The following is an 11,304-nucleotide window of genomic DNA, read 5'->3' as shown; positions in this document are numbered from 1 at the left end:
CTCTTCATGAACGAGGGGAAAAAATATATTTACGTTCGTTCAAACATGTCAAACGTTGTATAGCATAAATCATTAGTGCCTTTTTTAACCAGAACATGAATAATATTCAAGGCGGACGATTGCATTCTCTTTTAAAACGTATTGGAACGAGAGTACCCAACATGAACTCGCGCGCCAGAGTCTAATCGGCCACCACCGTTCCAAGGCTCTTGTTCGGTCAGATCTCACAGTATAAGACTCAAAACACTTTGTAAAGACTGGTGACATCTAGTGGAAGCCATAGGAAGTGCTCAAAGATTAATAAGCCCCTGTGTGTTTTAATGGCATAGGCTTAAAGGTAATTCAACACATCAGGTATCCACTTCCTGTCAGAATTTGTCTCAGGGTTTTGACTGCCATATGAGTTCTGTTATACTTACAGACACCATTCAAACAGTTTTAGAAAATTCAGAGTGTTTTCTATCCAAACCTGAACAATAATATGCATATTCTAGCTTCTGAGTTGGTGTAGGAGGCAGTTAAAAATGGGCACATATTTTTTTCAAAATTCTCAATACTGCCCCCTAGCCCCAAGAGGTTTTAAGGGTTGATCCGAGTGGTCTGTCCTAACAACAGCAGTCAAGCACACAAGCTAACTGGCTAACGTTGGCTAGCTTGCTAGCTACTTCCAGACACAAATGAGAGACCAGCTCTCTGACCATTTTACTCATCCTAGCTAAGTAGCTGCACCATCGAGAGCATCCTGACTGGTTGCATCACTGCCTGGTATAGCAACTGCTCGGCCTCCGACCGCAAGGCACTACAGAAGATTGTGCATACGGCCCAGTACATCAGTGGGGACAAGCTTCCTGCCATCCAGGACCTCTATACCAGGCAGTGTCAGAGGAAGGCCTTAAAAATTGTCAAAGACTCCAGCCACCCTAGTCATAGAATTTTCTCTCTTCTACCTCACGGCAAGCGGTACCAAAGCCCCAAGTCTAGGTCCAAAAGGCTTCTTAACAGCTTCTAGCCCCAAGCCATAAGACTCCTGAACAGCTAATCAGATGGCTACCCAGACTATTTGCATTGCCCCCCCACCCTCTTTTACACTGCTGCTACTCTCTGTTTATTATCTATGCATAGTCACTTTAACTCTACCTACATGTACATATTACCTCAATTACCTCGACTAACCGGTGCCCCCGCACATTGACTCTGTACCGGTACCCCCTGTATATAGCCTCGCTATTGTTATTTTACTGCTGCTCCTTAATTACTTGTTACTTAAATTGTACATTTTTTACTAATCTATTTTTTTCTTAACACTTATTTTTCTTAAAACTGCATTGTTAGTTAAGGGCTTTTCACTGTAAGGTTGTATTCAGCGCATGTGACAAATAAAATTTGATTTGGTCTGGTTATCTGCATTAACCCTTTTTGCTTTTTTTGACTGATCACATACGTTACTGTTTATTATCTATCCTGTTTCTTAGTCACTTTATTCTTAGTTATATGTATAATACCAGTCAAAAGTTTGGACACACCTGTTTTTCTTTATTTTTACTATTTTCTACATTGTAGAATAATAGTGAAGACATCAAAACTATGAAATAACACACATGGAATCATGTAGTGACCGAAAAAGTGTCAAACAAGTAAAAATATGTTTTATATTTGAGACTCTTCAAAGTAGCCAACCTTTGCCTTGCAGGAAGGGGCTGCGGTCCAGGCACTCATAAAGCTCATCCAAGACAAACTGGTATTTCTGCATGTAGGCTACATTGTATGGTGAAAAAAACTCCCCCCTCATTTTCAGAGAGGAGTTAGACCCTGGCCTTCTAGCAACCAGAGTGGGATCCGGCTTGTTTGGAGAGGTTGGTTACGTAAAAGATCACCAGAAAATCCCCACAGCCAGGAAAAGCAGTACTACAAAGCACCTCCGATGGGTGAAAAGTCATGCGTTGACATATTCCACTCTCTTGTGTTTTTTTACTAAAAGTAATGGAAAGATTTTAAAAGAGGGGAACAGTTCAATTTCATGAGTAATTTTTTTTAATGATGTTTGAACATAAAATTATTGTTTATAATATCAATAGAATACAATGTTCAATATACCACTATGTCTACTATGAAGAAAATAAACGAACTATAAAAGGAGTAAAGTTTAATGAATACAAAGCCAAGAATGGGAGTCAGAATGCACTAACCTGTTACCACCTGTTCCACTGACTTTTAAGTGTTGAAGTTCCATGTGTAACCGCTTTCAGCCACACACTTCCTGCCCTTCTAACCTGTTGTGATTTGTAGTGGTCAGACAGTATGCTGTAGCAGTCTCTGACAAAATCCAGACAGCATTACTTGTGATGTTATATATGGAGTGGCATGGCATCAGGCATGAAGGGGGCCAGGGAATAGTTAAGAGATTTATACAACGGGTGGGTTTAATCTTGAATGCTGATTGGTTAAAACCGCATTCCAGCCAGTGTCCCTTCCACAAGTTGCCACCGGCTAAATCTATGACGTTAAAATGCCTATTTTCTCTGTTCCATCTGACTGTGCAATCCACTGTCTCATCAGCTCAGCCAGGCAATTTATAAACTTGATCTCCACTATAAAAAGCATCTAGACATTATCTCACATTTCTTTTAGACTAACCTTTAGTTTTCAACAGCAGAGATTTGCGTAAACCTTGCTGTCTGTCTCTCCGACATTTGCAACATTGTTCCAATATTGAAATTCGATCTCCAGCTGTCCCATAGTAATGAACATGTTGAGACGAGACAGACAGGCAGGCAGGCAGGCAGCGTTTCTCAGCCAGTCAAAATCATGAATCAGCTGGCATCATTTTTATGGATCTATACAAAGAAATGTCAATTGAAAAAAGGTAGTGCAGCTAGTTTGCAGTCTTCCAGTTTCAGTTTGAAGTGATTGTGTTAGCTGTGTTGTTGGCTAGCTCCTCTGAACAACAGTTTCCTGACGAGAGAGCACATTTTCAATGCCAGATGAAATCGCACCTCATTAGCTCATTGTTATGGATGTATCCAAGTAAATGTCATTAGAAAGCAGCTTGAAAAAAATGCAAATGAGGCTACTTTGCTGTTATTTGTGCTGGACTTTTTGACGTGACTAAGTTAACCGTAGTTGGCTAGCTAACAGTATGGCAATGGAACATTTAGAACGAACGACTGGGTCACTTCCATAGAAAGAGAACAAAACGACTGAACGACTGGGTCACGTCCATAGATACAGAACAAAAAGACTGAACGACTGGGTCACGTCCATAGATACAGAACAAAAAGACTGAACGACTGGGTCACGTCCATAGATACAGAACAAAAAGACTGAACGACTGGGTCACGTCCATAGATACAGAACAAAAAGACTGAACGACTGGGTCACGTCCATAGATACAGAACAAAAAGACTGAACGACTGGGTCACGTCCATAGATACAGAACAAAAAAACTGAACGACTGGGTCACGTCTCTAGCAACCGAACCGATAGAACGAACAACCAGTCAGCTTGAGTAGCAACCCTAGATTTGTGTTGGGACTATATCTTGTGGAAAGATGAAATAGTATGAATAAATTATTTTAATGAAAATATGTAAATCATTCTTTTAATATGTTGGTAACCCGTTGTATAAAAGTAATAATGCCCTCGAAGCCGGTGTTTGGAGGATTTATTGGCACGATTTGCCAGGCCTCGACTTCTAGTAACATTTCCCCCCAAAAAATGTTTTGTCATTCAAGATTGGTAAACCTAAATGATATTGACCATTGCTGTGAACACTAGCTGTTAGGTCCAAAACACTGTCATAAGGTTACAAGGGCAAAGCTGGCTTAAACTGCAAATCTGCAGTGAGATACAGAGCAGCACTTCACTTAGAACAAGACCCAAGTAAAGAGGCTCTTTATTGTCAGAAGAGGCAAAGATGATTAAATGCAATCTACTGTAAACTTATTTGAACTTACTTTTCCCTTCATGTCTCACCTTATCACCAATACAGTTGCCAACTCTGACCAATTTCACTCCATAATATAAAATCCTTTAACTTTGGAACCATTTTTACCTCAGCCCTTTTTTAAAATCCTTTTAAATATTAGAGTAGGCCAACTCTTCCATAACTTTGGTATTTTGATGTTTCCTTAACCCTGCCTTACTAAGCGTGTAGTTCAAAGACCGTTGTTTGGTAAGTTGGGCTGTTGGCAGTCAAGGGTCTGGTGCAACAGAGGTTAAATCAATGGAGATATTTGTTTTCACTTCACCATGGTGGGGTTGTTATACAATGGTGTGTTTGTATGTGTGTGTGTGTGTGTGTGTGTGTGTGTGTGTGTGTGTGTGTGTGTGTGTGTGTGTGTGTGTGTGTGTGTGTGTGTGTGTGTGTGTGTGTGTCTGTGTACCCATTCAGGGGGAGGAGCTTGGTGTACAGAGGGGTATTTATTTGAATGTCAACTGACTGTCTCTCTCTTCTAAAGACACAGACCATGATGAGAACAACACTTCTTAGCGTGTACCTGACTATAGTATTTTTAGGTGCTTCGCTGTGCACAACAGGTAAGAAATCCTTATTTCATTATTACATTACATAACACATATATTTTGGTTACATTAACCACCAATACAATGGGAAAAGTACCACAGGGGAAAGAGGGTATATTGCAGCATACTTCATTTAATTTATTTCAGTTTAAAAGTGAAACATCCTGTACTGATGTTTTACTCCAACAATTAGTTGGCTCCTTTAAAAACAGAAACCACAGGGACAACTTAGGTGCTTAGACTTTGATCAGGTTACATGACTAAGCCCCCTTGTGTTTATTGTGCTTACAGCAGAGACTGGTCCGGTGGTCTCTCTGAAGAATGGCAAAGTTCGAGGCGAGTACATGACTGTGAAAGGCACAGAGCAGAGGGTGCAGCAGTATTTGGGGATACCCTTTGCCCGTCCACCAGTGGGTCCCCTGCGCCTGGCTGCCCCACAACCTGCAGAGCCATGGGAGGGAGAGAGAGATGGCACACGCCAGCCTCACATGTTAGATGGTTTTACTGTACTGTATCATTGGACATAGAGTGCTAGCCAATAAGGCATTGACCCAAAGAACTAACTTTCTCTCTCTCTCTCTCTCTCTCTCTCTCTCTCTCTCTCTCTCTCTAGGTGTATTCAGGATCCAGTTATTTCTCAGCACATAGTAAATGTAATGGCCATTGAATACGACCTGCCAGACGTGTCAGAGGATTGTCTTTATCTTAATGTATACACACCTAAAGAGGCAGCAACAGTCAAAAGACTACCGGTAAGTTATGCTGTACATATCACAGTTTAACATTTCACTTATGTCTTATACAATACCAATATGATGAAGAAACTTGGTATTTTTATTTAACTAGGCAAGTAAAACAAATTCTTATTTACAATGACGGCCTTTATCCTGCTCAGGTGTTCTTTTGGATTCATGGAGGTGGCTTGTCAATGGGTGCAGCATCTCAGTATGATGCATCACCACTAGCAGCCTATCAGAACATGGTCGTAGTTGTCATTCAATATCGTCTTGGAATTTTGGGATTCCTTAGGTATGACATAATATTCTAAATAGTACATTTGACATTGTGTTTTATTCTTAGTGCAATGCATCTGATGAATTTCTTTGCATATCTGTTAAAAGCACTGGAGATGAGCATGCACCAGGGAACTGGGGTTTCCTAGACCAGATTGCAGCTCTGAAGTGGGTCCAGGAGAACATTGAGAGCTTTGGAGGGGACCCACAGTCAGTCACCATCGCAGGGGAATCTGCAGGAGGCATCAGTGCCTCCATACTGGTAAAAAAGAGAGCCCCAGCCCAGAATCTGTCAGGGAATTAGATATAACATTATCTCATCTCAATTTATTGTGTCCAACTTGACAGACCCTGTCTCCATTAGCAAAAGGATTATTTCATCGAGCAATTTTCCAAAGTGGAGTGGCAACACTTGGAACTTACACTTCAAAAGAGCCTCTGGTCATAGCTAAGGTATTCTACCTGTCTCACAATCATCCAACACAAAGGCAAATATAACTGGCTTGTCAAACAAAAAAACACACTGATTTAAATGCTATGTGATGTTTGAACAACTCTATGTGGCCAGGTGGTGGCTAACCTGACAGAGTGTGACTACACCACTAACGAGCAGCTTGTCAAGTGTATAAGAGAGAAAACTGAAGAAGATTTAGTGAACGCAACAAAAAAGGTACGCTCTGCAAAAAAGGTAAACTAGCTATTCTTAGTGGAAACATAAGGAGGATATTTTGCATGTGCATTTCTTCTTGGCGGTTCAAATTATTAATTTCATGATTGAAATGGTTTGACCTCACCTTTAGTGTAAAAAAAACATTGAGTAGCGTCTCCCTCAGATATTACTGTTAAGTTATTACAGCAACCACCACAAGGGGTCAGGTTAGGCCTGTCTTCAACCATTGAGCCAACTTTTCTGCATTTTAGATGAAAACCTTTATGGGGGCGACCGTGGATGGAGTGTTTCTGAAAGACCTTGCAGAGGAGCTTTTAAAGAGCAAGGCGGTCGAAAAGGTTCCTGTGCTGCTTGGAGTGACAAACCATGAGTTTGGATGGATCCTCCCCTCGGTAAGTTTATAGTTTCTTAATTCAAAAACCCACTTCTATTCAAAATATCTCTTCATGTCTCTTCATCTTCAAGTTTAGGTGGTTCCCAAAATAAAAAGTGTTTTAATAAGGATTAAGTTACTGTCTTCTTGCATTTAGGAAGATGAAGGTGTGTTTAATGTCTTGGCTTTTATACAGTATGTTCTCCTATGTTTTGTAACAGTCCTTTGCTCCACCTGGATGGTCGGAGGGCTTTAACAGGCAATCAGCGATGTCGATAATGAACGTTTTCTATCCTGCTGGGGTGAGGGGTTTTCATCCACCTTGTCCTCCTCCTCCTTCTGTTCCTTTGCCTGTTACTGCTGCTGATTGCTCTTACACTCTGCATTATTAATCAATCTGAAAAAGTGTTTATGTACCATTTACATTATTGTATCATGATACAATTTAGTATTATTGTTATCATAGTAACTTAATTAAATTATGAATATTATTAAGCAGAAAATGTACCAGAATATGAAAGTACTGTTGGCCACACTGAGATGATGATATGTAGGCCTATACTATACAGCAATATCAAACCAGATTGGTAGTCAGAGTGGGTCTTGAACACACAGGGGCACTTAAACTTGTATACCTGCACAATGCCAATTCTGCAATCTGCATCTCTGTTGCATTTCAGGCCTCCGGACTTAACGATCTCATTGCAGATGAATATTTCAAGGATGCAAAAACTCCTGAAGATATACGTGATGGATTCACTGAAATGCTGGGAGATCTGTTCATGGTTCTGCCTGTTATTAAAGTCGCTGGATACCACAGAGGTTAGTTTCAGTTGGGGAAGGCAACCTCCTGTTGCATTGTAATTCACCTTATGATATGATGCCAAAAGCTCTCATGATCACTTACAATGTCTCTCCTGTGTTTTTAGATGCAGGTGCACCTGTGTACATGTATGAGTTTCAACACCGCCCAGAGATGCACAAAGAGACCAGACCAAGCTTTGTAAAGTCTGACCATGCTGATGATATTGGGTTTATGTTTGGATCATGCTTCTGGAATGGACATATAAAGATAACAGGTAGGTAGGTCTACAGAAACTACATCAGGGCCGGATTACTGACCGGGCACGCAGTAGTCTTGAAAACCCGACCCTATAGGCAACAGTGACTATAGGGTCTGGTTTCAATTACGGACTCTTTTGGCAACTTCGATAAGGGAAAAAAATTGTTACGGGATGGGCCCTCTTCAGACAGACAACTCTCCCAACAAATCATGAGGCACACATGCCAGAACGTCGCAATTTGAAACCAAAGTTTGCAGGCAAAATCTTTGCAGTGATTTTAGTGAAGGTAGTTGATGCAAACTAGCCACTTGCGAAATGCACTTATTAAAAATAACCTCCGGATCTCCATCCTGCTAGCTACTATTTTGCATTTTATTCAAACAGATAAGGTAGTGACGTAGGCAGTGACGTAGTTCATCTATGCCTAAAGAGTCCGCCATTGAAACCGGACCCTATAGTCACTGTTGCCTATAGAGTCAGGTTTTCGAGACTAGGCACGCAGGGCACATGCCCAGGGGTCCTGACCTCCAGGGGGCCCCCACTGATTTTGTTATAGTGTTTGAGACTCTCAGATTGCATAAGAACACTGCATGGCAAAACGTGTTGAAATGCAGGAAATTAGCTTTAAAACAACAAAATTGTATCTCCGCCTCTAACATGTTTCTTGCCCAGGGCCGAAGGTTTGGTTTGTCCAAACCTGAACTACATAGCCTGCTGTCACATTGGCATGGTTGATGCCATTCGTGATCACCAGAATGATTCAAATGTATTATGCAATGCAAGTTAATAAAAACTGACCTGAACGTTATAAGGAGATAGTGATTAGCCTTTGTCTGCTGAGGATATGAACAATATGAAGATTATCTTTTCACAAGATAAGAATAATAGGGATAAAAAAATAAAGATGGATCATCAAATAAATTGGTCAGGAGGCCACTAGTTAATTACCGTTATTTGTTGATTTAGAATTGTCTTGACCTTGTCTCTATTTTTATCACTAGGTCACAATTGATTAAAAAAAAAGCTTCTAGAGATCATATTAATTTCAAAACAAGGTAACGTCTGATCACTCCCTATATTCCCTTAAATGTCACAGGAACAGTCACTGAAGAGGAGAAGAAGCTGTGCAAGACAATGATGGCATATTGGGCCAATTTTGCTCGCACTGGGTAAGCACGCACTCTGACATAAACTGACGACAATATGGCTATTTCTTTGTTCTAGAACTTTTAGCTGCATGATTTTCACACAACAGTCCAGCACACCAATAGAAATAGACTCCTGAGTTACTACTTTGCTTCAATAGGCCTGTTACAGCACACTGATCCCTGGGAATGAACTAACTGTGACTTGATGTAACCCTCAGCTCACCAAACGGGGAGGAGCTGATACTGTGGCCCCTGTATGACCAGAAAGAAGAGTACATGGAGTTGGGTTTGAAGCAGGTGGTTGCTCAGAGCCTAAAGAAGGACAAGGTGCACTTCATGACTGTCCTCCTCCCTCAGAAGCTCCACAGCCTGGCAGCCGCAGCAAGTCAGGGAAACTGACATTATTAGCTTACACCTCTAAACACTGTACCTATAAGCCTAATTATTTTGACTATTTTCTTTAGGTATGTCTAGACTATAATTTGAATAAATAGTGTACTTTAATTGCAAATGTGTACTTGTCATCTTTCTGCCTCTGTCTTTCTTCATAGCCTTGTGAAGGAAAATGTTTGTGCTTTTCTAATAACCAATTCGAATGGGTTCATGCAAGTGACTGATTGAAGTGCCTGGGAGGAATTCTCACTATTAGTATCTGCAATTTGGCATTACGCCCAGAAGATTGTTTTGAGAACAAAAGGGATATCTCAGTTTCAAGGTCTCAGCTTGGAGAGAAGAAGCCTTGTGTGGTATTGGTTGGTCACATGCATGAACCAAAAATGTATGATGAATTAATTATGAATAAGCTAAATCATGCAAATATAACTTGTCTGTGTAAGCAGCATATAGGAGAACTAACAGGATTGCCCCAGCGGAGCTCACTTCAGACCGGTACTTTATCCATCTACAGTACCAGTCAAAAATTTGTACACACCTACTCATTCAAGGGTTTTTCATTATTTTTACTATTTTCTACATTGTAGAATAATAGGGAAGACATCAAAACTATAAAACAACCCATATGTAATCATGTAGTAACCAAAAAAGTGTTAAACAAATCAAAAGTATATATATTTTTTAGATTCTTCAAAGTAGCCACCTTTGCCGTGATGACAGCTTTGCACACTCTTGGCAATCTCTGAATCAGCTTTATGAGGTAGTCACCTGAATTGCATTTCAACTAACAGGTATGCCTTGTTAAAAGTTAATTTGTGTAATTTCTTTCCTTAATGCATTTGAGCCAATCAGTAGTGTTGTGACAAGGTAGGGTTGGTATACAGAAGATAGCCCTATTTGGTAAAAGACCAAGTCCATATTATGGCAAGAACAGCTCAAATAAGCAAAATAAATTGAAATATGGATAATAAAAGATATTGAAATTTGGATAATAAGAGGATTGAAATGTAGATAATGAGATATTATTACTATTAAGTACTGAGTGAATGAGAGCTGTCAGGGGACTAGCTCGATGTGAAAGAGGTGGTGTCTGAATGAATACCCCAACCAGTTCTGTTTGAGCTGAGTTTACCAGTTCTGTGAGCTGAGTTTTCAATCTATAACACTATCTAGTGGTTCTGTCCACCACCGCCCGTTAATCTACAGGTAGTGAGCACTGACAGGAGAAGCCATTGAAAAATTTGAGAGGGTAAAGCTGAGATGGGTAAGGACTGTTCATTGATGACCCTGGACACTGAGATTTCCTCGAGAACATGATATGTGTACCTCTCAGGCTGGCTGTACTGTGATCGTTGCTGGTGTTGTGGATGTAAATACCTAAGTTCTGTATGTGAAAGGAGAGAGTACTATATCCGAATATGCTGTTAAATAGAACTCTAGTGTAAATATTTAAACCCCTGTATGAATAGAACACTAGTGTAAAGAAGGAATTTGTGAAGAAGAGTATAATGGGTTACTAGATTTGATAAAGTAACAATGTGTGAATGTACAATGGGCACCGAGAGTTTAACTTGCTAGGTAGAGACTTATTATGGACAGAGCACGCCATCTACAGGGGACTGATAGACAGTGCCAGCCCAGTTTTAATACATCTTGATCCCAGATAGTTTATCTCTTCCCTTCTGAACTGGCCGATGTATTCTATAAATTTGGCACATTACATGTTAATCTTAAAATAATAGACATTTAATAAGTGTGAAGCAGAAAGTGAATATCCAACAGAAATTGTTAATAAATATATAGAGGAACAGTTTCGGCTAGACTAAAATTAAAACAATGCTTTCCAGTAAGGAGAACGTTATCATGTTTGTTCTGTTTTAAACCTTACAATAGGGGTAAAAGCAGAACATTGTTTGAGAGTGATCTGTGTGTATTAGCAGTAGTGATTGAGAAGGTCTTCCTATTTGGAAGAAGGGAGAAACCTAGTTGAAGGAAACAGATATAGAGACGAGTGAAAGTAACAAAGTGAATGGTGATATTAGTGGCTTTCAGATAGCACTCTAATAATGCAATGTCTTAGTAATTTGAAGAAGTAAATGTTTCAATACAAGTTCACATGACG

The 11,304-nt window shown here is 40.1% G+C and overlaps 1 protein-coding gene across 2 annotated transcripts; it reads left to right on the top strand.

The window, feature by feature from the left end:
- Window positions 1-4,398: 4,398 nt before the first annotated feature.
- Window positions 4,399-9,300, top strand: ces3 (carboxylesterase 3). 2 transcript variants are annotated; one of them, XM_014124278.2, is made up of 13 exons: window positions 4,399-4,536; window positions 4,813-5,011; window positions 5,135-5,273; window positions 5,417-5,550; window positions 5,643-5,796; window positions 5,883-5,987; window positions 6,103-6,204; window positions 6,456-6,596; window positions 6,799-6,879; window positions 7,258-7,399; window positions 7,507-7,656; window positions 8,738-8,810; window positions 9,008-9,300. In XM_014124278.2, exons 1-13 carry the CDS (start codon window positions 4,428-4,430, stop codon window positions 9,186-9,188), a joined length of 1,710 nt encoding a protein of 569 aa, XP_013979753.1. In that variant the 5' UTR covers window positions 4,399-4,427; the 3' UTR covers window positions 9,189-9,300. The 2 variants fall into 2 exon arrangements, with proteins under 2 accessions (XP_013979753.1, XP_013979754.1); XM_014124279.2 differs by having other exon boundaries at window positions 4,412-4,536; window positions 4,816-5,011.
- Window positions 9,301-11,304: the final 2,004 nt, after the last annotated feature.

Source organism: Salmo salar, chromosome ssa10, assembly GCF_905237065.1.
Source record: "Salmo salar chromosome ssa10, Ssal_v3.1, whole genome shotgun sequence".
NCBI lineage: Eukaryota > Metazoa > Chordata > Actinopteri > Salmoniformes > Salmonidae > Salmo > Salmo salar.
Note: the sequence above shows the minus strand (reverse complement) of the source record. Positions and strands in the feature narration are given on the sequence as shown.